The sequence below is a fragment of the Lygodium microphyllum genome, chromosome 20 (genome assembly GCF_053477565.2).
Source record: "Lygodium microphyllum isolate KBCC chromosome 20, Lygodium_microphyllum_v1.1.10, whole genome shotgun sequence".
NCBI classification, from domain to species: Eukaryota; Viridiplantae; Streptophyta; class Polypodiopsida; order Schizaeales; family Lygodiaceae; genus Lygodium; species Lygodium microphyllum.
The window spans coordinates 9,557,082-9,584,933 of NC_141154.1; the positions used below are offsets into that span (position 1 = coordinate 9,557,082).

General features: G+C 37.1%; 1 protein-coding gene across 2 annotated transcripts; it reads right to left on the reverse strand.

The window, feature by feature from the left end:
- Positions 1-268: 268 nt before the first annotated feature.
- On the reverse strand, positions 269-3,645 carry LOC148018678 (glucan endo-1,3-beta-glucosidase 5-like). Of its 2 annotated transcripts, none has more exons than XM_087701158.1 (3): positions 3,485-3,645; positions 1,902-2,291; positions 269-1,791 (listed from the first exon to the last, which is right to left on the reverse strand). In XM_087701158.1, the coding sequence occupies exons 2-3, from the start codon at positions 2,258-2,260 to the stop codon at positions 663-665; spliced, it is 1,488 nt and encodes a 495-aa protein (XP_087557284.1). In that variant the 5' UTR covers positions 2,261-2,291; positions 3,485-3,645; the 3' UTR covers positions 269-662. The 2 variants fall into 2 exon arrangements, with proteins under 2 accessions (XP_087557284.1, XP_087557283.1); XM_087701157.1 differs by lacking the exon at positions 3,485-3,645 and adding an exon at positions 2,487-3,463.
- Positions 3,646-27,852: the final 24,207 nt, after the last annotated feature.

Sequence of the window (27,852 nt, forward strand, 5' to 3'; positions counted from 1 at the left end):
GTTCTGTCCATACCAAGGGAAACATGCACTTGAATTTCAGATTTAAACTGAATCAGCATATTCTTTTCAAGAAGCCAGATTTCAACCATGCATCCAAACTCGGTCGTTGGATATATGTACACATCTGAGACAGGTTGCAACTGACCCACCATAATGTTGTACAAAGTTTTATTTAATTAACAGAAAAACCAAGAGTATTTAGATGCTCCATCATCAATTAAGCACATGCATGTGACATTTCCATTAGTCAGGCAGTATTGATGTGGTATTCATCCTAAGGAGTTCGTGTTATGTTCAGCCAGTGTGAACAAAAAGAACACTGACTGCAGCTCCATGCAGAAAGGGTAGGGTACAAAATGAAGTAATGAAGAGACCACCCACAGATCCACAAGGAGTACAAAAATACAGGATACATCGCACAACCTAAACTGTAGCGTCCCATTTGGAAGTTAGAATAATGACAAAATCTTCCTTTGCCAGGGCACAATATATCTGCCTTACATTCGCCAGGGCACAATATATCTGCCTTTCGGAACTGGAGCACCCTGACTGGCAAGACTGCCAGCTTATCTCACTGCCCAGAAGAATCTGGTCGCCACACCAACCAGTTGAAAGGTCAAAAGGGACTTATCTTTTTGATTGGCCAATACAGGTGTGTTCACTCAAAATCCCCAAATGAACAGCAGGAGAGGCAGCATAAGCAAAACAATGTATGAGAGTGTCCTTGGCTTGGCACAACCACTTTCAAAAGATGATGCAAATGTAGGATATGCGATTTGGACCATAAACTCACAGGACTGCACTGTCGGATCTTTTGTGACAACCTGCCCAAGACCATTAAAATCACAAGTGCCAAGCCCTTGATTCTGGCGTTGAAAATACTGATTGAAAGCATAGGATGCATTTCCATTTGCATCAAGGTAACCATAACATGAGCAGCCATAGCCAAGAGAAGTGCAGTCAGAATTGGAGCAGGCATAAGTAATGCTGTCACCAAGTTTAGATGTGTCACCAGAGCTAGGATTGTATACACACCACTCGCTGGTCATGAACTCTACACCTTTCGCTTGAACAAGTGTGGGCCCATTCGCACCACTCAAAGACAATGGATACTTTGGCTTGCCATCATATTCAAAAATTCCCCAATGTGGCTCAAAGTGACCAGGTGCAATAAGCTTCAGATCTTCATCAATCAAGCTGAATAAATAGAAGTCAATAGCTTGATTTGGTCGGCGTGGGGTGCCTGTATTGCTCGTGACATGATTAACAAACCCTTGATTGAACTTCCTTGCATAATTCTTGTTAGCATTCACATCACCATCTGTTGGCCACCCTATTTCTCCAACAATAATCTGCATATACCCAAATCCAAGTGCACCTAAGGCTGCTACCAATGAATCATAACTAGCATCAAAAACATTTTCATAAGTGTAAGTTCCATCTGTGATTGCATGCTGAGAGCCATCAAAAAACGCAAAATCAACTGGAAAATCTGGCTGATCGTACAGACTAATGAAAGGGTAGATGTTGATAGTGTAGGGAGCATTGTTTTGATTAAGCAACATCACAATCTGTCTCATAATGCTTGAAACATCTGGACGGAATACAGAGGTAGATGGGACTTGCCCTCCTGCAATAACGTCAGCATTCATTGGGACTGTAGCTTTGACAGTACTGCCAAGGTTTGCTGCATTGAGAGCATTCTGAATATTGACCAGGGCAGGATATGTAACATTTACGTAGGTGTCATTGTAGCTTTTCAAGAATGGTTCATTGCCAACAGCCACATACCTGAAAGAGTGGAAGAAGCAAATCTGATTTACATACTTCATACCTACGAGATTATCAACATGCCTGATAACCCTAGACAGAAAAACAGAAAAGATGGTTCTGATACATACTTGATGCTTACACCATTTGCGGTGAGGTAGCGCACAATGTTGTTCTGAACCCAAGTCGTGGCCTGCGCCTGGTTTGTGAGGCTTACTAGAAGATCATTTGGAATGCCAACCATCACCTCAATGTTACTGTTAGCCAGAGCACTCATGACAGTGCTGTTTGCATCAAACAGCTTCACCTTCCCAATATTGTTAGATTTCAACATCTGTACGACAATATCTGCAGGCAAAGGATGAGAAGCCTGTATCCCCCAATTGACTCCAAGCCCATCAGAGAAATCCAAAAGTGTTAACCATCCGATGCTGATAGTACAGAGTAGAATAGCTGGTCTTAGCCATAGCTCTCCTGCAACTACAGTCATGGTGAAACAACTGGCCTTCTGGTGAAAACACCTGCCATTCAACAGAAAATGAGCACAGGTGCCAAGCTGGGTAGCCGTGTATTGGGTGGGTGGGTGTGTTAACATAAGACAGCTGATAAGAAAAAGATGTGCAACTATAAGACATTCCTTTCGGAGTACAAGACAGACATGCCAAAACAAAACATGTTCAAAGCAGAGAAGAAGCAACTCTGGGCATGGAAATCACCAGGACTTGAGTGATACAGATCACGACTTGATTAGCATATGCTGCAGATGCTCGCTTTGAGGAGGAGAGAAACAAGAACAGGTGGATGCAGCACCAAAGAGGAGCAAGCTGCTAGCAGATGAGCTCACAAAGAATGGGATGCAAAAGTGCTCTCCCTTGCTCTGCTACCTCCAGGTTTTTCTCTTGAGGATACCTGTGTAGCAATGATTGCTCGAGCAACTTCCTCCTCAGCTGCTGCGATGGATGGAGTTCAACTTCTGCGGTTCAGTCAGGCATACATACATGAGTGTGCTGGTCTGCCTTATGATACAGGATCGGCAGGAATGGTAAGATGACCAGTCGCAACTGTCTTCTCAGCTATGCAGGAAAGTATTCTGGCCGACAAGAAAGGATGGCTTTGAATGCTCTGCAGCTCTAGTTATATACAAGGGCCCAAGGGGGTAATTCTCTCTTCTCCGCATGAACAAGGGCTCTCATTCATCCATTCATGGCACTTATTCGGCTATGCGGATGCATCCATACGGGGACAGGGGCGCAGGTCTCTCTCGCTCTCTCTCTGAAACCAGGGTTTCTCTCTGGGTCTAATATGTACAGTACCCTGGGGCCCTGACCTGTCGTCTCCACTGACAGTTTGGGGAAAGGGGAGGTGACCCTTTTGCTGATGCAAAAGAAACCCAAGCGAATCAAGCCCTGGCCCCTGAGTCCCTGACCCACGTCTTCAAACCCCAAGACGTGTATTCAGATATCGGGAAAAGGGAGAAGGGGGGGGGGGCGCGAGCTCAGGCGGGGGTTTCTTCTTTTTCAAAAGAATCCCAAACGGCAATTCAATTAAGCCTTCCCAACTTCTTAAAAGAATCCCATACGGCAATTCAATTGAGCCTTTCCAACTTCCGTTACTCTCGGACGAAAACCCTAACTATGGTCCAAGTCTCCAGGGACGTCTACTGTGTGAACATTACTCACTCTTATGTCAATGTCTGTAGTGATTCTGTACTTACTGTATGTTTCTGAAACCCTAATTTGCCGCCATAGCTCTTCTTCTTCTTCTTCGTCTAGCCCTAATTTTGACACTACAGGTAATTAGCAGATTGGGGCCTTTTCCTTCTGCTGATGCTGCCGCCTGTTCTGCCTCGTCGAAGACGAGAGAGACAACCGCGGGGCCGCGGGGCCCGAGGTTCATTTTTGAAGGTTGCACAGCCCTTCTGGGCCATTATTGACCTGCTGGAGAATCCCAAAATATTGCAAGCAATGCATTTGAAAGGCAAAATAAAAAAATTGCCCTTCTTGGAGAAGGGCAAAATTTTTCTAGCTTTGCATTCGAATGGCACTTTTTTTCTTTAAAAATTAGTATATTATATTATAAATAAATGTATTAATCTAATTACCCATACCTAGTTACTAAGGCTATATCAATGATTCATAATAGAGTTGATTAAATCAAATATGTATAGTATAAATTGAATGAAAAAGTTATCTTCCATATAAATTAGAATTTTATCATTGTTAAGTGATTTTGATTAAAAAGCTTATTTGCACAAGGTTTAGATTTTGAAAGGTAATATTTATTACACACATAATTCGAAGGCCATATTTTAAAAAGTGACCTTCAAGTGGAAGGGCAAGATCATAGAGAGACCTTCAGGAGAAAATACAGACTAGCCCTTCAAAAATGAACACTGGCGCCGCCGCGGGCTGACCGAGGCGCTGGGCCCACAGGCGCCCGACCCATCTGACAGATCATCGCCATAGCCGCCCCCCTCCCACCTGCACCAGTCGCAAACTGTGATGAATCTCTTTCCGTAAGGAAGGAAAAGAGAACTACATATTAAAAACCCCGGTTTGTCCTGTTATGATTATTGCTACTGTTTACTATCAGTATTTCTTTTCTTTTCTTTTTTTTCAGAAGAGAGAATGGAAAACATGATAACAGTTAAAGCTTCTGATTATATAAATCATGATATGATCGCTTTTTTTTTAATTTAAATTTTTTAAATATCAAAATCCAAACTCCGATGCCAACCTACCTGGACCTTTATCATTTCTGCACCTTCAATTTTTTGTGTAATCGTTTTAATTGATAAATATTTTTTGCGAGAAGTTGACCGCCCCGGCGCCCCCCCCCCCCCCCCCCATGAATCTTTGGAGACCCTGCTTTTAGCTTGAAATATATAACCTTTGCCAACCTTTAAAAAATTCGCTTGAATACCAAGATACCTTATCGCTTCACAACAGCCTTCACTATCCTGCCTATCTTTTTCCACTTGTAAAAAGTAATAATTCAAAAAGATCACTCCACAAGCTTATCTTCACATCTCTAATTGAGGCTTCTCCTTTCACCCTTTTACACCTTTCCACCTTTGTGTTATCTCCATCCATAAGGATCATGCCACACACATAGGTCATGACTAGACTTTCCCACATTCCCACAAGTAAAGTTATAGCACTTATGAGGCTTAAACAAGGTACCACATATAATTCCCTTTACTTGCTACACATCCGAAAAGTATAGCAAAGTAGTGTGTGTGAAATCACTTTAAAAATACCTTCGAATGGCACAATGACCACATTCATTAAAAATTGCACGAGGTCTACTAGGGCAACAAAAAGATGGTGAATTGTTAGGGTCTCTTTTGGTTAGACGAAGTCTAGTGTGGGCTTGTCAATTTGCATGATAAATGGCCATTACACAAGGTTCATCTTGATGTTGCCCAATGTCATTTTTTAATTGGATAGCATTGTTAAACCCCCTTTTTCGTTCCATTTAGCACTATCTGCCAGGGTGATAGCAAACCTTACTCCCCCTTATCCCTATCTATGTTAGCAAATTGGAGTGAGATCGATCCCCCACCCCCAAAAAACTGTCCTACAAAAAACCTAATATGACCTAGATCTTAGAGAAGGCTCCGATAACTTATTAATGGGAATAACACCCAATAAGGTACTACAAACACTCCCATAACTTATTGTGGATTTTGAACCTTTGACCTCCCACAACTCACAAACACTCCCAATAGATCGAGCTATCACTCATTAGTGAAAGTGGGTTTCCTTCCCCCACAAATTTAAAACTCCAACAAAAATTTTGCTTATCTTAAAGACAATTTTGTGGCCTATTATGCTTACCAATTTCAAGTCTTAAAATGTCTTCTATGTATTCACATTCTTAACTAATCCCATGTGTTGGTAATTGAGAGAATTCTACTAATCCCATATGAGTCATGTTAGAAACACGCATGTTCATTCTTATCATGTTTTCAATATATTTCTCTAGAGAGGTATTTGTCATGAAGCTCATCTAAACTCCTTCTAATCTGAAGGCATTACTAAATCTATTTTATATATTATTTAGGGCTTTGCCTTAGGCATTCTGAACTAACCAGAAGGCTCCCAAGCCTATATGGCACAAGGAGAAGAAGTTTGGTATTCAAGAAATAAATAGGGCTTTTTCTTGAAGAGTGAGTGGGGGTTATTCTCTCTCTCTCTCTCTCATATAGCAAATGAAAATGGAGAAGCCTGGGGTGTGTGTGTGTGTGTGTGTGTGTGTGTGTGTGTGTGTGTGTGTGTGTGTGTGTGATTTCTTTTTAAATTAGATGTACGAATTGAAATGATATTTTCATGGTTAAATATGTGCATGCAATGTATATGTACTTTAAAAACTTCCACAAATGCACATACTCTAAAAACACCCACCAATGCACATAAACTATTAAAAAAAAGTGTTGAATCTTTTTCTACTTGAACACATGGGATATGATAATAATTTTAAGGGTTTAACATGTTAGTGCAATGTGTACATGCTTTAAAACCACACACAAATGCATACAAACTATAAAAGCACATGAATAACATATACACGCATATACATGTACATGTACAAACATGTGTGCAAATACATACACACATGTATGCATATATACATATATGTATACATGCTCATACATATGTAAACATATATGAGTGAGGGAAAATGAGAGAGAGAGAGAGAGAGAGAGAGAGAGAGAGAGAGAGAGAGAGAGAGAGAGTGTGTGTGTGTGTGTGTGTGTGTGTGTGGAGGAGAGAATAGGTACACACTTATAAATATGCACATATATGAACACACAAATATATACATGTACATATAAATGCAACATATACACACATATATCTACATATAAGTACACATACACACATATGAGGTGAAGTAAAATTATAGACAAATATATACGTGTACATATAAATCCAACATACACACACACATATATATACACATATGTATACATACACACATATGAGGTGAAGTAAAATGATTGGCAAGAGGAAAAAAAAGAAATGAGAGAAAATAAATATGATGGAAGGAAGAGGGAGGACACACATTTATGAGTCCACACAAATAGACACTTATGTATTAAATAAAGCATAGGAAAAATGAGAAGATGCAAAAAGGAAAAAATGTGTGTGAGTATATCTCATACACACACAAATATTAGTCATTAATTATTTATTAATAAAATATATATTACATATAATAATTAATTAATTAATTAATATATGTATGTATTTGTGGATATATATTAATATATAGATATAATATATTATATTAATAAATATACTATTATTTTAACTAATAATTATTATGTACAAGTATCTTTCACATATTATTTGTATTAATGATAATTATGATGTGTGTGTGCGTGCGTGTGTGCGCGCGCGCACGAGCTTTATTGTAATTGATTAGATATTAATTATTAACAAAAGACTTACAATTGTATTTTAATTAATGTAGTATACATATATAAATATGTACACATGTTATTGATTATAAATTGAGAGAGAGGAGGAGGAGTATTTCAATATAGTTTATAGATTCTTAAATATATATGGTATTATAGGTTGAGTGTGTGAGAATAATATGCATGGCGTGATAGGTTCAATGTGAACAGAAATCACAATTAAATGTGTTTGTCTTTGAGAAACTTTAAGAAATGGTCATGAGGGCTCTTTGGAAAAATAATTTAGGTTTGATCCTATTAATGTTGGCCTTTCACTCCATATACATTAGTGAGTGCCACGTCCCCATATATTGTATTTTTACACATTCAATATTGTATTAGCATAAGTTGCCAAAGCTTTCAAAGTTTGGATTATGTTTCTTATATCAATCTCCCATGACCCCTCTTGCCACATGAAATGTGTTTTTAAATATTGATGTGAAGTGCTGGGAGAATCTAGGCTCAAAGCGCCCAGCTTGCATTGTGCATATGCATATACCTTGTATGCATCATTGTATTTATTTGTTCTGGATCTTAGAATTAGTTTAGATAAGTTTGTAATTTCAAAGATTCAAGATAGACATGAGAACTAGAAAGGCAAAAAGGTTTTCCTTTTCTTTGTTTGAGCTCTCACTTAAAGAATATGAGACGCGTTTCAAAGGAGAAGAAATAGATGAGGCTTGATTTTCAAAGCTTGGCCTGAGGAGGAAATGTATTTGTATTTTTGTACTTGAATATTGCAATGTGGAGGCTAAAAAATAATCTACTTGATATGGTTGGATGGTTGGTACTTAACAAAATGCCAATAAGTGCATTTATTATGATGCACATGTCTGAGCTTTCTAGGAAAACTTTTGGGTTTGCAATTATTAAATTATTACCAGATAATTAGGGATTTGAATGGTGTTGTATTTAACTAAGTTGGTGACTACAAACCTAGCTCTCCATAAATTTTATGTCCAAGTGCACAAAAAATTTGGAAGGAACCAATAAAAGGCATTATCTAGTACACAACAGGAAAGAGTCAAGCCTCCACAAAGCTTCACCTTGTGAAGAAACCTCCCTCTTCTTTAAAATTGTTATCTCTTACTTGAAAAATGACTTCACATCGAATATCTTCTCACTAGAAATGGAGATTATCATCCTAGCATGGTAAAGCACCCATCATTAGTCTTCATTATCACTTTATAAATCGTGGTGCTAGCAACCACCTTCCTCATTTAAGCAAATCCTTTATAGTTGACTTTTAAATCATGACATCTACTTGGTTTATAAACTTGTTCTTTGATAATGGTATCACATAACATTGTGATGATTTTAAACAAACATATAACATATAATTGCTCACACATAGACAAAGTAAGTCCGTCTTCCTTTTCGATGTTTATCATTGGATAATACAAATTCATTATATTTTCATAGATCACTATGTACAATACTAGATTAAGGTCTAATTTATCACAAATCCTTTTTATGTGTGGTGATTCTCTTGTATATATACATTAGTGGTTGCCATCACAAAAGTGGCTACTTTGTAGAAATTAAAAATGATTTCTTATCTCAAAGAGAACAACTTCAATGCATTTCTAAAATTGCATTGCATGCATGTGCGTACACCTTGTATGCAGCATTACATTTATTTGTTCTAGATCTTAGAATTAGTTTAGACAAGTTTGTAACTTCAAAGATTCTAGATAGGCATATAAGGAATAGAAAGGCAAAAAGCTTTTCCTTTTATTGTTTAAGCTTCGAGTACAAGAACATGAGATGTGTTTTAAAGTAGAAGAAATAACTAAGATTTAATTTTTAAAGCTTAGCTTAAGGAGGCACTGTTATGGAATTATATTCCTTATTGTAGATTTTATCTATTTTACTGCATAATTTGTGACTTATCTTGTAAATATGTGAATATGGTACTAGTTGCATTATGCTTGGCAGACAGATAGAAGGATACTTGTGTGTTGTGTTGTGGTGACTAGATAATTAGACAAAGTTAAGTGAAATTATTATTTTAAAGTGTGCATTTTAATGCGTGGAATTTATGTGCTTCACAACATAAAAAATATATTATAAGAGACATTATATTTGATGTCATGTATTAGCTCAAAGACTCTACATGCTCACATGTGTAATAGATTTAGTTGGATGTATTTATTAGAGATAACAAAATATTATTTTTACAAAGCTATTAGAACACGATGTGTTTTGATTTATTTACATAAAAGCAAGCCAAGCAAAGGTGAGGAAAAGCAATAACTCAAAAAGGATGCTTTCAATGTATTTTGAGCACAAAAGCTTAACCTAATATTATAAATGCATGCATGGGGGAGGTGCTCACCCATGAACAAGGGGAGATTGTACCTAATCTTGTGTCTTGCATGCTTTCTCTTTTTCTCTACTCTATTGTCTCTATTTTTTGTTCTTGATTAATTTGTGTTTCTCTTAATTTTGTCTTATAATAATCATTTATTGTATGGTGAAGGTCCTCAACATTAGTATCAAAGCAAGGTGATTGGTGGAAATGTTAACATCACTTTGAAGGCATGCATCCATGGGAGACATCCTCAACTCTTTCATCATTAATATCAAGAAACATGCTCTTATCTATTGATTAAGAGTATTAATCCCTAGTTCAAGTTTCAAGATCATTGTTTTCTACACGGCTAGAGGAGGGGGAGTAGCCTTACAAACATAAATATTATTCCTTATAAAGGAACATTCGATATCTTCCAAATCACCTTTACCATTATATTTCTCAATACTCAACATCATCTTTTGATTGAAGGCTATCTTTACCACAACCATGGATTTCAAGGCAATACTCAAGAAATCTTAAAATAACCTCCGTCATTTTCAATGCCAACAGACAATAACAAATAACAGAGCATCTAGTTCGTACTCTCATAGTAGCATGGCCATTTTCCTTCGATGAGAGCAAGCTATCTTAGTAGCCATCTCCCATCAGTCCATCGTCTCCTATACTTTGAAGTTACATCATCCATAACATTAGAAGACGATTCATTTGTTGTTCAAAGAATAAGGAGCCATTTTAAAACCACTTTGTTTCAAAGCATTAAGCTTTAAACCTTTAAGCTTAAAAAGCTTAAGTTCAAAGGTGACCAAGATTATTACGGATGATGCCTTAACCAACCTACACACAAGACCAATCAATCGCCATCTACCTTCTTGATGCCTCATCTCCACCTTCTTGATGCTTCCTTCACTAGTAGTCAACCAACCAGTCATAGAGGCATCTGACAAAGCAATAGGTCCCTAAAGTCTTTGTGCCCTCCACCATCTTCTCTCCCTTTCACTATCATTTTTGCCATGCCATCCAAATAACGACTACATTGTCTTACCGTTGTTTCAGTTTGCCATTGTTTTGTCCATCAATTAAAACAAAAGCTTTAATATTCTAAGCTTTCAAAAGCTTAGTTTGTTTTGAAACAATGACTGTTTAAATTGATAAAGGGGAGAGTCTCTATCTAAACCAACCCTTTCCGCATAGCCCCTTTTCCTACCTAGTCTTTAGCCTTCTCCCCATTTATTACTTTTCAGAAGGTTGTTTTTGTGTGGGGGAGCCCCATATCTCTTTGAAAAACTCAAGAGGCTTATTTTGTACCCTTGTTTCTATGTAGGGCGTCTATTCTATGTAGGGCATCTACTGACATTATTTGGCATTTAAACTTTGTCCATGAGCAAGAAGAACTACATTGTAGGTCTTATTAACATCTTTACACCAAGCGACACTAAGGAAATATAAAGATGAAGTCAAGACATCGATGAGGTTAAGCAAAAATCAAGAAAAGATAACACTCCATTATTCATCTTATAATTGTTGGTGTCTACCACTAAGCAACAACCTGTGGTCATCTATATTTTATAGCTATGACCTAACTCAAACCCCAAGCAATGAAAATTTCAGGATGTTGCAACCTCTTGAAGTAGAAGGGTATCCAAGTTGAAATCAAGAATCATCCCTAGATAGATGTATTGATACTCTCAATCTTCTTTTATAAAAAATGAGCCATTCAAGTCTCGAACAAAAGAAGAACTCCAAGTTTGAGATTTGATGGTATAAGCTGAGCTGTAAATTCATTTATTCAAGATTTTATATATTATTATGTTATTTTTTCCTAAGATTTGTATATTTAAAGAAACCTTACTAGCTTGAATATTTAGATTATTATTATGTGTCTATTTTATTAGACATCATGCTAATAATTGTCATTATTATGTATATATACTTCTTTCCATACGTACATCTAGTGTCTTAGAACTAGAATTTACTAAATTTTATCGTGTAATGCAATTGGTAGGCTTAAATACCTACAATATATACTTATTATTTGCATTAAGTATTTAGATTTTGTGATCATCACTATATAGTAATATATTTTTGGCATGACAAATTTAAAGGAAAATTTTTCCTATAGGATAGAAGTTGCATTGTGTATTCAACAATGTCAATTTCACAAACAAGGACTCCTAGAAACTTCTATTAAGCATGGTGATTGGAGATGATGGATCATTATACTCTCAAGGTGTATTCTTTGTTTTGTTTGCCTATTTTATCCATAGTTATGATATATAGTTTATTCATGTAGTTGCTATGTTTCTACATGTTTGTGTTACTTTGAGAAATATATGAGTTTTTTAGTAAATTATTATTATGAACTAACACTAGAACATTTTTAGAAGCCTGCACGGTTTGTCTATAGGATTGAGTTTATTAAGCTGTGATTGTTTCTCATTAAGCAAGAAGTTTTTAAATTCAATCCAGATATTTAGGTTATTAAATACTTGTCTGCATGTAAAATATTTTAGGTGTTTACTTATCATTATGTATCTATTCAAATGTTAGTAGAGCAAGTCTATAGTAAGAAAGTTCTTGGTCATCATGTCCCCAAAACTTATGCTCCAATACTATCCATGCCAAAAAAAAAAGTCTGGAAGAGGTCATTGAAAAACTCAAACAATCCCTTATGACCTTGGCCTTTGGACAATAAATTGCAACTATAGTTTACTTATAGAAATACTACTACCATGAGACAATCAATTTTGTCCCTAGAATTCCTATTTTAAGGAGAAAATAGTCTTTTTACAGCTATATATTTGAAAGAGGATACTAAAAACATTGAAAAGCATCCAAATTAATTTATCTTCAAGATTTATAATTAGATTGGGCATCCCTACTCACGTGAAAATAATTCTTTATCATTAGTTTGTTGAAATCACTCAAGGGAACACCTCAACTTACTCTTATAGTTGATGGCCCTCCTTAGTTAGAAGTAGATACTAAACTTTTGGTTTCCAAAATAATCCTTGACCATGACCAAACCACTACTCGAATAGGAAATCAATACATAGATATTTAATCTATAGAAATCAATACCATAGATATTTAGTCATAATCACATAAAATATCCCATGGGAATAAATTCATCATAATAGGTAGTGTTTTGTGTAAAATCTATAGAATTTTATAGTGCAAATTCGTCTAGAAGGTAGCACTAGTATATGATATAGGAGGTAGCATTGGCATGTGGTTGGCTATGCTTGCATATTTTTCTTTGAGTTATCAACTAGGGACAATTGCTCTTAACCCTGAATAAATGTTATGAAATTATATTTATTGATTTTTATTATTGCCAATTTTATCACCACATAATTCGTGACTTATCATGCAAACACATGCATACAATATTGGTCACAATATGTCTCATAGATAGATGGAAGGATATTCATGCATGTTGTGTTGTGGTGAGTAGATAATTAGATGCAATTAAGTGGAATTATTATTTTAAAGTTCACATTTCGAGTGCATGGGATTTATGTGCTTCACAATGAGCACAAAAGCTTAATCTGATATCATAAATATATGCATGAGAAAGGTACTCATCCATGCATGGGGGAGATTGTATCAAATCTTGTGTCATGGATGCTTTCTCTATTTCTCTATTTCTCTACTCTCTTATCTCTATTTTTCTTTCTTGCTCAAATTGAGTTTCTCTTAATTTTGTCTGATAACTATTTATTGTATGGTGAAGGTCATCAACATAAGGCAATGTATTTGTATTTGTATTTTTATGCTTGAATATTGCAATGTGGAGGTTTAAAAAATACCTAATTGATGTCATTAGTTGTCATCTAATAGCATGCTTACATACGTGCATCTATTATGATGCATTTAGGTATTTTGGTGTGGCTAAGATCTAACCTAGTGTTTGCCAAGCTAAGCTTTCTAGGGCAAAATTTGGGCTTGCAATTCTTAAATTTGTGCTAGATGATTGGGGATTTGAATGGTGTAGTGTTTAACGAGTTGGTGAGTAGAAGAACTAACTCTCCATAATTTTTATGTCCAAGTGCACAAAATTTTGGAAGAAACCAGTTTTAGAGGCATTGTCTAGCACATAATAGGAAAGAGTCAAGCCTCCACAAAGCTTCACCTTGTGAAGAACCCCTCCTTTTCTTTAAAATTGTTTTCTCTTACTTGAACACTAACTTTATAGTAAATACCTTCCCAAGAGAAATGGAGATTACTATTCTAGCATGGTAAAACACTAACCATTAGTCTTCATTTTCACTTTATAAATCATGGTGGTAGAAATCACTTCCCTCATATAAGCAAATCCTTTATAGTCAATGTTAAAATCATGACATCTTCTTGATTGATAAACCTATTCTTTGATAATGATATACCATCATGATGATTTATACAAATATACAACATACAATTGCTCACACATTGACGAAGCAATTCCATCTTCCTTTTCAAAGTTTATCTTCGGATAATCAAAATTTCTTATACTTTTGTAGAACACTATATACAACAGTAGATTAAGATCTAACTTAACACAAATGCTTTGTTTCATAGCAGTTACTCTCTTTGAAGAAAAGTTGCATTTTATTTAATTTGTTTCTATTATAGTCCCTTAAAGGGTTTACATCACAAGTTCTCTTTTTCAAGAAAATATAGAGTTGTCTAATTTTCTCTTAATATAGGTCATTATCATCTTTAGCTTATGTAGTTAGAACATAAAGTATGCACTTTGAATATAAGAACTAATTACCATCATCTTTGTGTAACTAACCTAGCTTGTAGGCTTTAGGATCTTACAATAACTTATTATACCATATACTACTCATTTGAGTTGATTATGCAACATACTTAAACACACTTTATTGTCACATCTCTTTGACCCAAAATCTATAGTATTATCCACAATCTAGCTCTTGAGAAATATTGTATTGCATAAAAAGACATTTTTGAAAAGAACGCTTTTTGAAATAGAAGGAAGTTTTTTGTAATTCATAAAAAGAGAAAAGTATATTTATTACGTGGGATAAAAAATAATTATAGCTCTAGAGAGGAGATATTGCCCTCACTAAAAAAGGAAGAGGGATACGAGTAAAGCTAAAAATACATCCTAAGAAACTTATAAGTTATGAGCCTCCTTAATAACTAAAGGTACACCAAAATACATTTGAAGACAACGTTAGGCAACTTTTGAATAAGTAAAATAATGTTACAAGATATTTGGTCTTTCAACGATCTCCTAAACAAGTTGCAACCTTGAACATGTTGATGATGAATGGCCTACCTTGTGTTTAACTCTAACTTTGTGTTGATATTCCCTAATGTCAAAAAAGTTGTACATAATATTTTTGCCTCAAATCTACATTGGATGGAGACTCTTCTTTGCTTATCTTCTTTTCCTTTTTCTTATTAACTCCATATATATATATATATATATATCCATTGTTGCCACTCTTGTTTTCCCTCTTCTCTTCTCTTCTTCCTCTTCTTCTCTTCCACTTATAAGTGCATAGAAGAATGAATTGAGGATGAGTAGAAACAAGAGGAGCTTCAATCCTTGTGCATCTTGAATCAAGCAAGCATGGAGGATTCATCTTTGGAATCTAAACTACAACAAAGAAGAAGGGGTACTAATGAGAATTTCTCATGTTCTCTTCATCTTTTCTTGTGTGCTTGCATTCATGGAAGAATGAACATAGTAGGCAAGAGATAGAGAGTAAGAGTGGAAGGCAAAGCCATTCATGCGAGAGGTGGATGCCTGAGAATGTGTGATGCTATTGCAATAATAAGAGTATTCCATCGATATCTCGACATTTAACTTGTAGAGCCTTCATTTTGATTCCATTCTCAAGACTAAGGGCAATCATTTATTTGACAATGCTCTACTTTCGTACCAAGTGGAGGACTATGAAATGGTCATTACTTGGACTGATTAAGTGGTGCTATACTTTTCTTTTGTATAGCTTGTGAAACACATCCAATTGAAGTAGGAATACCAAATTGGGAGGAATTCATTTGATGGAATGTTAGGGAAGCAAGTAGTAGATTATGAACATTAAAAACACATTAGAATCAATCTAAACCATAGCTTGCATATAAGCACTTTTCATGAGTCTTACTTAAAACATCTTATGCATAAGATGCATTTTGGGCTTACTATTTAATAATCACAAAAGGCCAATAACTTCTAGTTCTTGAGAGGAAAACATATTTTTAACCTCTTAATAGCATACTAAACTCATTACTTTCATATTTAATTCATTTTAAATCTCTCTTACTACTTGTTGGTCTATCTACTAGTCTATTGTGTAAAATTTTGGGTTTCATGATTACTTGGCATCGAAATAATCATCAAAAAAGTAGAAAGCTTTATACTTGACATTGCATACATACAAAAACAAACTTGATGTATTGGGTTCATTGAAATCATGTGCCTTAGTTTGAGCATCATAACATAGTTTAAACATTGTGAAGGAGATACATGAAGCATTTCTATACTTAACCTTGTATCTTGCTTGCAAGCTAAGTTATTTTGGGAAGTTAAGAGGTAAAAACTTATTTTGAGTTATGAGAATCGCCTCTTGATTGAAGGTTTGAAGTTTGAGTGCAAAGCACTTTGATTGATCATCTCAATCGGCACTTAGATTGTCTTTAACGTTGTATTGCTCTCTAGTTAAGTCCCATATGGATTGCTATCTTCATTAGATTAAGTTCATCGCAAAATTTCTCCTCTTGCGATAGGTCTTGGACCATTCTTTAATTCTAAAATTATTAGGGAAAATTTGGACTCACTTTTGGGCCTTGTAAGAATTGCCATCTCATCATCCTTTAAAAAAGGGAGGGCTATTGATATCTATATCTATTGTATCTCAAAATTGTATCATGCAACATATAATTGGAAAGCTCTCGATGAGAGGATTATAATGCACCAAGATTTTGATAAGTTTGGAGTTGATATGCTCAAGAAATAGTTATTCGACTAAAAAGTAGCCTAAAAATTTCCATAACTGTAGCATCACCTTATATTTTTCTTATGGAATATTCCCCAAAATCCCAAAGAGCTTAAAAGGCCCAAAAGTGAGTTCAAATTTCCCATAATAGGTTGAGAACTTTAGGTCTTTGAGACATAGAAGACTCATTTTCTTTTGAGACATACCCTTAAGGTATTTTACCTCAAAGCCTTGTTCTTGTACTTCCAAGGTTCAACATATTTTCCAAGTAAGGCAACATTCTTGGAACTTGAACATCATGCAAGTCTAGCCCATGTATGTTAAACCCAAAAAGCATGCAAGCTACAGAAGCCCAACCGGAAGTTGGAGATGAATAGAAAATGTCAATCAAGGGTGCTACTTTCTTTTGTTGCAAAAAGTTATGTAATTTTGAGGAGTTATAAAAACATCATACTTTTATAAAAATAAAGTGAGGGATGGGCTTACTCTTATCCAAATTGTAAAATCACTACAGTTAGCTAGAAGATGATTCACAAAGAATATGTAGGTTGCATGCAACTCTATTTGCTTTTAGATGAACCATGTCTATAATACCCAAAGTGGAATGTAAAAGAAGGATCAATCGTGAGAGAAGTATAGTAAAGGATGCCCAAACCCTAAAATGAAACTCTAATACATACAATGTATAAAAGTTAATAGAGAACACATTCTTGTTTGTGCATACTTTGATTCTCCTTCTCCATCTTCTTATCTACAAGCTTCTATCCTTCATAACTTGAGAGTGAAATATGAGATAGTGAAGATGAAGTTGTTATTGCTTTCACAAGCTAGGCATACTGGACTTAATGGAATGCTCATTTTTTAAAGCACTTTGAGCAATGTGGCTATGGTTACCTCTCACACAACCATTACACACTCTCAAATCTAACATAGCGAACTCACTGATTTATCTTCTTGTTGTAGTCTATCTGCTTGGGGGGCTCACTATATGTATATTTTCTACATCATGTGCATTTAAGGCTTACTTATAAATATCCTTATTTGTGAAATATCCTTGAATAAAACACAACCCTTTTCTATTCAATATTTATATAACCCATTTATATTACATCCTTTTATATGTTAAAAATATAGAAAATGATATTTTAAAAATGCTTTATTTTGAACTCATGTGATTCACACATATATTCATGAGTGATCTCCTCAAGTCTATATGCAAAAGTGCTGTTGATGGCTCTACAATTCAAGCCATGTGCCTCAAGTAAGCTCCACCTCCATAGCCTCAATCACCATGCAAGCTATGAGTTAGAGAAGAAGAAGTAGTAGGAGACAAAAAGGAGGAGAAGGAGGAAGTAAGAGCTTCTCACACGTTGGTTCCTCAATCTACCTCTCACACACACGAGCATGTGTGTGCACGTGTGCATGCGCGCGCGCGCACACACACACACACACACTCCTCTCTCTCTCTCTCTCTCTCTCTCTCTCTCTCTCTCTCTCTCTCTCTCTCTCTCTCTCTCTCTCTCTCATGCAAGCAAGATGTAAGAAAGAGCCAAGAAGAGAGCTCCACAATATTGCACACCACAAGAATGAGCTTATACTTCCATTTGCTATTAAACATGGCCTCGGTTTTCTTGGACACCCTTCCATCTTATTAGCTTAAACCGGTCTTCTCTTACCTTGTATACCATCTTTGGTTTTTTACAACTCTTTTCCAACTTGTTAGGCTGAGATTCTTATGCTCATTCCTCACTTAGAGTGTTATTATACTTTGCATGGGAGTGAGCCTGCTAGCTCTCTTTACATAATAATTTTTTGCTAAAAAATTATAAGCATCGGAGAGACAATGGGTTTTCTCTCCTCTTTCCATCCTAAAATTTTGCATTTTTCTTGTGCCTCCTTTGTTACGCTTGTGGATGCTCCATATTACTCCATAACCAGGTGGGTAACACTATGGGCTAGTATTTGTGGGTCGTGTAGAGGCTAACCATTAATGATATTGTGATTTTGGGCCATTGTTGGTGTGGATGAAATTAGCTCTTACTCTATGAGGTGCCATCCAAGGAGGAAGAGGGCAGAATGACAAGGGCCAATACTATCGTTTGGTTAGTTATGTCAATCTTAAAGTTGTGATCTCTTTACAAAATAAAATTTTATTAAAAAATTATAAGAATTGGAGAGACAATGGGTTTTCTTTCCTCTTTCCATCCTAAAATTTTGCCTTTTTCTTGTGCCTCCTTTATTATACTTATACCTATTCCATGGCACTCCATAACTTGGTGGATATCACTATGGGCTAGTGTTTGTGGGTCATGTAGAGGCTAACCACTAATGATATTGTAATTTTGGGGAATTATTGGTGTGGATGCCATAAGCTCTTACTCTATTTTTAGGGGTTGACTTGCCATCTAGAGAAAGGAACAGGGCAGAATGACAAGGGCCATTGCTGTCGTTGGGTTAGCTATGTCGATCTTAAAGTTGTGATGCCATTATAGAAGAAAACAAGTACTCCCTAAGGGGGTAGTGAAAGGCGAGAAGGATCGAAGCTTGCTTGGAAGTGACCTATGGCGGAGAGCAAGAGCAAGAAGAGAGAGAGACATAAATGGGAACTCCAACAGTCACAATGTATGACCGGGCCTTCCTTTATTCAAATTGTCACTAAAAGAATAAAGAATAAAGTGATAGTAATAGGCGTTTGCCACCTACAGTGTGCAATGGCGGGTACTATCAGTGTAGTAATACATGGGCGGCTAGGTAGAGGTGCCTTTACCCTCAACAATCTCCCACTTAAAGGTGAATCTGCTCCAGTGAGGAGTGAAAAGAAAAAGAAAAGACAGTAAAATGTACACATGTACAACAGGACGAGGAAAAATGTCATCTCATCCAACGGCCATCAATCTCTTGAGGAAGGCAAAGCGCTCAGTAGTGAGGCTTTTCGTGAGCAGATTTGCAAGATTTTCGTCAGTTGAGATCTTGACAAGGTCAACAAACTTGTCCTCCACGACCCCACGTATGAAGTGATACCTCACCTCAGTGTGTTTCGTCTTCGCATGGAAGACCGGATTCTTGGCTAGCTGAATAGTACTCATAGAATCCGAATGCAGCGTAGGTATAGTATCAATCCCAAGATCATGAACCAAACGGCCCAACCATATGGCCTCCTTACAAGCCTTAGTGGCCGCAACATACTCAACCTCAGTGGTAGATAGAGCCGTACACTTCTGAACCCTAGACATCCAAGAAACATCACCTCCAGCATAGGTAAAGACATAGCCAGAAGTGGACTTCCTACTATCCGCATGTCTTGTATAATCAGAGTTTGTGTAGCGCACAGCTCCTGTATCCTAGCTGCCATAGCAAATGCACATATCTAATGTGCCCTTCAGGTATCTCATGATACCCTTTATGACATCCCAATACTTTTTGCCAGGTGTAGCCATATAGCGTGCCATACACCAATTGCAAAGGCAATATCTGGATGAGTGGCTATCATGGCATACATCAAATTGCCCACGGCTGATGCATAAGGGATCTTGACCATCTCGGCCCTTTACTCATCCATCTGTGGACAATCGGCCTGTGAGACCTTCACATAAGAAGGTAATGGACAACCAATAGGCTTTATGTCCTGCATGCGGAAACACTCAAGGACTTTGAAACTACTCCCTCTGTGAGAGATAGAGTAGTCCTTGATGCTTGTTGTGCTTAATGCGCATATCAAGAATGTGAGAGGCCTGTCCCAAATCCTTCATCTCAAAGCTCTTCTTCAGTTGAGATTTAAGAGCATCCACCAGCTCATTGTGAGCTTTCCCTGCTATTAGCATATCATCCACATAAAGTACCAAAATAAGCAATGAGCCATCACGAGCTTTCTTTGTGTAAAGACATGGATCCATAGCACTTCTACTATAGCCCTGTGATTGCATAAAGGCATCAAACTTATGATACTACTCCCTAGGTGCCTGCTTCAAGCCATAAAGACTTTTCTTTAACTTGTACAGTAGGTGCTCCCTGTGAGGTTCTGCAAAGTCCTTAGGCTGCTCCATGTATATCTCATCATGCAAATCCCCATGCAAGAATGCAGTCTTGACATCCATCTGGTACAAGTCCAAGTCAAGCTGTGCGATTAAGGCCAAAACTAAGCGTAGGGTGGTCATCTTGACCATTGGAGAAAAAATTTCATCAAAGTCAACTCCATGATCATGTTTAAAACCCTTAGTGACAAGTCTTGCCTTATAAACCGGCTTGGGGTTTCCAGGGATACTTTTTAGCTTGTACACCCATTTGCATGGCAAAGCCTTCTTACCCTTAGGTAGTGCAATCAAATACATGTCAAATGAAGCTTCAATACATGTAAGTGTGTAAGCATAAAATCTCAAAGCAACCGAGAAAAGCCCAAGTATATCAAATGTAGTTCAAATCCAAGTGTCAAAGCATGCCATAACCATATCTTGGCTCACACATCAATGATAGACATCACCATAGTCATATAGTATACCCAAAATACCATCTAGGCACAATAGACATTCAAAGCATGAAGCTCACTATTCTATGCTTGCTATCCAAACTATTATGATAGCAATAAGACTTTGCAAAATTGAGTTAATCAAACTCTAAACAATCCAAATAGCATCCCAAAAGCATAACCATACCATTTAGGCACCAAAATAGCATCCTTGAAGCATTAAACATGCATTATGAAATTTACTATTTGTTATTCAAATCAAAATTGTTCTATTTTGTGTGAAACAAAGAATATAAAACTACACAAAATAAACTCTATGAGCGTTCAAATATGTAGCTCTCATTGCACTCTTTGTTTCTAGCTATAGAACATTTGAATCCGATGCCATATACAAAAGTTATGGCTAAAATATGACACTGTTGTCAAGCTGCCTTAACTATCCCGGACTTCTATATCATTCTTTGTATCCACTCAAAATGGATAGAATAGTTACTCCTCAACTCAATAAGCACTCAACAAGGCTCAATTAAGCCCTAGGAAGCTCCTCAACAAGTAGGGATCAAGCTTGAACAAGCCAAAGACTCGATGCATACCTTAGGAGGAAGAAACACTTTGAGCTAAAACTTTGAATCCAAGCCAAAGAAAAGAATAAAGAAGCTCCTCAAATAGTTGGCTTCGATACCAATTGAAAGGAAGGGCCCAAGTGGAAGCAAGAGCAAAGTAAGAGTTACGGCTGATGGATGAAGAGAGTAAGAGAGAGAGACACCATATGTGTGAACTTCTCTTTTTTTTCTATTTATTATTTCTCTTTATTTTTTGTCTTTTTTTTGGATGAACTTCATTGTGGCTTCCTTTGTTTCCTTAGTGTTAACCAGGGGAGTGGTCGTATTGATTTTTCTAGTTATGCTTTGCTCATCATTTAGGTCTTCAATGCTACGTTTGTTGCAGTTAGGGGTGTAGAGAGAAGGAAGGGGTGGTTGTAAGCTAGTGAACTTGTTGGTGTTAATATTCTCTGATAGCCTAAAACAAGATGCAAGTAATAGAATAGCTCAAAGAAGTAATCTTACCATGGCATATCTATTTATTCCTACATTTCTATTAAAAAATAATGGATGCAAAACCTCTTCTTCTATTTCCTTCTTTTGATTGAGTAGTTGGAGAAATACCTATAGATAGTTGCGCGTGATGATAAAAGCAAGATCTAAACAAGTTTAGAAGTCTACCACAAACCATTTGAAAGAGGGAATCAAGTCCTTTTGATAGGACATGAGGTTATCTTTTGGCTTATCAACATTGATATTGAAGATTTGAGGGAAATTATACTTGCAATGCTTTTCATAGTTGTAGTTTGTAGAATGCTACCCATGCTTCCTTATTGCCATTCAAATTATTCATTCTCTATGTTGTTTGGGAGTCATATCCCTTCATTGTCCTTGCTACCTTAAATACATTGTCCTACTAGTGGTCGATTGGTTCTCGTCACCATATTCTAAGGTCTTGAGGTTTTCACTTCAAACATTTCTTCCCTAGTTGTGAGGAAACCTAAATTACCTTTTGCATTATAGTGAGTGGCTGCACCTTTCTTAGTTCACGAAGAAAGTTGAAAGAAACATGCATTGGGAATTCTTAAGTCTCCCACTACGCCCACATATTGATCTCCCTATCCCAATTGGTTGAGATATGCTCTCCTCTTTGTGGGAAGTGCATATTTGGCACTACCTGAGGTGTGATAGTGAGCCTTCTTCTATTTCTCTCCATCTTCTCTCTTTTCCTTTGCATAGCTTCTACAATTCCTTATGAAGAAGTGGTTTCTCTTTTAGCTTCTTTGGTGGTTTTTGGTTGTGGCAACAATAGTTTCTCATGTTCTTTTGGTTCCCAATCTAACTCAGGTGTAGGAGGTGATGATGGTGGCTCTTCCATGACTAGAATGGTTTCTTTACTAGCCACAACCCTAGTTAGCCTTAGATCTTTTGTTAAGAGTCCAACTTCCCTCAGCCATTGCGCATCACATAATCTTTCTTTCTCATCACAATTGCCCAACTATTATGAGGCAAAGAAAGTTAACTGAAACTTTGCAAGAGTTTGATATTGAAATAAAAAAGGGTAATGATATAGTAGATGCTTTAAGTCAAAAATCATTTCTTAACAATATTGTTGAGATTCGAAGCTTAAGAACTGTGTCCATAAGTTGGTAGGTGAATTCAGTGGTTCACCCTCTATTGACACCCATGACAACATCACAAGACAAAAGCCAAGAATCTCTCTTAACAAAAGTTTTTGAATTGGACTAAAGAAGGCAAAACAAGGTTCTCTATATCACTTCCTTTCCATCCAAAGCTCAATTCAACCTTATAACAACTCAATTATTCGATTTACATGTCTCCTTTTTTTTAGGAGTGGCCCACTATAGGTACCACCATTGTGGGTAATATAGAACAACGATAACTATAACAGCCACTTTATTCCCAATCTGTATACCAATGTGGAAAAGCATACATTTTAGTATACTCTTCTATGATAGAACGATACAAAGTTTCAAGACTTGTTGAAGGGCTATTGCTACATGACTGCGAATATCGCTATGGAAAATGCAAGACTATGGACAACAAACTTCCTCTTTCTACTCCAAATATATACTCAGTGTGAAAATACATACATTTTAGTGTACTCTTCTCGAATAAGCACTACAAATATTTAGAAATTATAGAACTTCAAGAGCTAAAGAAATTGAGATCATGCGAGTATTAAACATGACCATGTGAGAAAATCTTTCCATTCCCAAAGGAACATGCAATTTTATTACTCCTACTACTATGAATCCATCAAACTTTCCATAGACTTAAGTTGTATATTTAGCCTTTGATAGTATTGCATGCTTTTTCAACGTCAAATCCTTAAATCACCAAAACTCTCGTTTTCCTTCTCTACAACTAATATAAGCCCTTTGACGTGTGACATACACGATCAACAACCCAAAGCAAAACAACCCTCATGCTATTTCTTTCGTTGATGTATGGAGCTGTATACATGAGGGTGAATTGGCTCTATACTCAGCGAAGGATGTAACCTTTATCTATTGCCATTGCAAATCTTAGATGCAACAAAAATTGAATGTAAGCCTCATCACTTCCTCTTTGCTCCTTTTATATAATTTGCTACTTATGGTACCTTAAAGTCCTTATGTCACTATCTTTGGCTAGATTGCTATCTTTAATTACTATACTATTGTCATCAGCATTAGTTGCTACTTTTAGCACCAATCTACCATGTCTCTTGCACTTGACACATGGCATGCATGGTGGACTCAAATCCACAAGAGTTCACTCTTTGATGTCTTTGACATATTCCAAAGTGGGTGCATCCTGGGGTGCTACTAGTTGTGCTAGTGTTGAGGCTAGGATTGGGATTGTGCAGAGTCAAATAGTGGTTGATTCGAAGGAATGGGTAGAGCTAGAGAAGGAGGAGGCTAGGGTTTGACGGGGTATGGATTGGGAGGTGCTAGTGGTAGGGGCAAAAGTGGATTGTAGTTTAGATGGTGCTGTTGGAGCCAGAGATCCATGTGATTCCAATGCGAATGCTAGGAATATGGTGGAAGAAGAGTTCCATAGCTAGAATTTCCAAGTAATAGGCACCCATTTGAACAACTTCACTCTTGCCACCATGAGTTACTACTTCGGATATTCAATATGTTCCCTTTGGCAATTAGTAGCATCCTTGAGCAAATAAATGTGCATGATATTCTTGGAAGATAGGGCCTTTGCTTGCGTCAGCCTACCTTTGAGTTGCTCCACCTTGCAGTGTAACTTGATATCAAAGTGAGGCATCGAGGTCTTGTGTTGCTTCTAGTATTTTGGATCTATAGTAGGCTTCTTTTGCATTGGGCCTTTGGCAAAGGATACTCTAGCTTGAGTACAGGGAGCTCTTGGGATAAGAGGTGGTGGGATTTGGTCAAAAGAAGAAACACCACCCTGTTGCATCATTTGATATAAGGTTTTTTGAAAAGATAGAAGGATGTGCTCCCATAGGTACTTTGCCTCCATGTCCACATCAATTAGATTGTTTTGGAGCATTTCTACTCACTCTAGGGCCTCATCCCACTATTTCTCAAGAGCTTTGTAGTGTTCCACGAGTAGAAGCCATTTGAGGGTCCTGAAAGGAAGTGCTAGTGGTGGAGAAGTCAAAGAAATCTTGGGCAAGGCTTCTTTGTAGTGCTTCATTGTCACTAAGGGGAATAGGGTCCTCTTTCATTGCTCTTTTTCCTTTACTTGATGGTGTTGGAATTGGGGTGGTGTCTACCTATGCATTGGCTATTCGTAAGGCATGCTCCCTATCCTCTTGAGTTCAATCTATGTTGATGAGGATAGGCTTTAGGCCCATCTTATCATGAGCTGTAATCTTTATGGCTAGCTAGATTGGGAGTGGGGGATTGTTGTTGCCTTGCGAAGCTTTGTAGCACATCTTGGGGAACCATATCCTTGTGCTAGAGTTTGTCGTGGAGCTAGGTGCAAAAGGAGAGGTTGTAGGGGTCAAAGAAGAGGTATCACCTACCCTAGGAGTAATGACCGATTGGAAAAGGGAAACCAACATTAATTGCATCAAAGGGTGGGACTGTGCATATGCATCTAGATCATCATTTTGATGAGGCAAAGGTGAGAGTTGGGAACATGGATTTGTTAGGGTATCTCCAAATTGCTATGCAGCTTCATCCTAGGCATGATGTACCTCCATCTAAGAGGACTCCTATAGCTCTTGTAGGACATAGTGAGTGATGGACATGTGGCCATTGCCATGTATTTGTGTAGGAATATGGACTTTATTTGTGCCCCTGATGGAGTTTGCAAAGTCTAGGTGAGCCTCATGATAGACCAAAATGTTCTACCATTTCTCTTAAAGTTATGCTTGCTGCAAGAAACATGGAAACCACCCTTCAAGAGATGTTGAATGCCTTGGCCTACAAACACAATGCTTCTAAAAAGAGTTTGAGTACCTCCTATTTGGGCTTTGGCTACTTGTTATGCCATTGAGGCGATACTCATTCTTGGTGGTGAGGCCAAACATGGCTTCCATGGGAGTAGAGAGGGGCCTTGGTTGCACCATCCATAGAGAGGTGGAGCTGCTCCTACACACGTTGGGGGATAAGATTGTAGGTATGCCCTCCCACTTTGATTTGAGGGCCATGGTATAGCTATTGAAATATAGACTCTATCTTGTGGTGAACTAGGGTGCTCTCCTATGGCAACACAAGGAAGGCACCAACGTGCATGTGGTGTACTTAAGGTCTGATAGCCTCCTTATAGTCTGAAAGCATTGGGGTGATCTTATTGAGGCGAAGGATGGAGGCGAGCATGGCTATTAGAGTGAGAAAATAGAAATGACCGAGAAGATAAGTTAGACATGGTGCATTGAGAGCACAAAGTAGCAATGATAAGAATAGAAAACACAATGAAGAGAAAGATGATGAGCATATTGCTTTTGAGGGGGATGGATGCATGGAGGTAGAGGTGTTTGAATGTGGCCAATGCATGTTTGTCATGTCAACCTTGGTGACCATAGGGAATAATGAGTGCTATGCACTTCTTGATACATTGTACCATTGCTTGTAATAGATGTTGGGCTAAAATATGAGTGCTATGCACTTCTTGATACATTGTACCATTGCTTGTAATAGAGTGCTATGCACTTCTTGATACATTGTACCATTGCTTGTAATAGACGTTGGGCTAAAATATGATGAAATACATTTATGAGGGGCCATGTCACCATAAGTGGAGGATTCAAGATCAAATTCAATATGGACTCTGGCAATCCTTGGGATTTTGGGATTGAATTGGAATGAATCAGAGTTGTTCATAGAAGAAGCCACATTTGGACCTTGTGGTTACTCCTAAGTAATCAAAAAGGGGTACACCAATTCGATCGCATAGTAGTGCCACAATCATAATTCATTGATTTGGTGTGGTGGAAGATTTCCCTATAAATTAGTAAGGTAAAAAGAGTTAGATGTGATTGTGTGAAAAATTCAAAATGGGCCACTCCATTGCATCTTTAGTTTTTTGGGAAGCTTGCCTATTTGAGTCTTGAAGACCACCACTACTTGTTCTTACTCGAAGAAGAGCCACTTCTTGGAGAGGCAATCTACTTGATGTTTCTACTAGAAATTGACTTCAAACATGAGGTAGGAACTCTGAATCTAGTTTTCATCTAGCTCTACGAGACTTTCAATGTAGAATGGGAGGGATTCTCATGTAAGAAGGTGATATTTGACAGCAATCCAAAGATTGGGAGCTACAAATTCCAGAGGCATGATTGCCTTGATGCCAAATGTAAGCTTATAAAAAGTCAGGCTTGTTGCCACCTTGAATGATGTGGATAATCCCATACTGCCACTAGAAGCTTGGTATCCTAATCTTTCCTATATTACTCTACCAACTTAGTAAGCATTTTTCACGGGGTTTGGTTGGTTGATTCGGACAAGCCATTTGCTTGTAGGTAGTACAAAGGGGATTTCTTATGAATTACCATGAGGAAGGTAGTCATGTGCTTAATAACCTTATTAATACCTATTAGTAATTGGTTTGACATATTATCTTTACCCTTACCATGATCTATTACCTTAGTCTTTACTATTTCCTATATGAAGTAGACTCAAAATGTCTCATGAAGTGTAGTTATGTACGTAGATTTCAAGTGTGACTTGAAAAGGTATTGTGTGTGTCTTTCACATTTTGATCATGATCCTTGATCACAAGTTGTTGTATGATGGAAATTTTGGATAATCAATGCAATTTGATAGTGGACACCATGTTTCATCTCTTTGTTTCTGTTTCATTTCTATCTCTAATTTGTCATTATTAGTAGTGTAGAGTGTGGTTCTATGTCACTATGT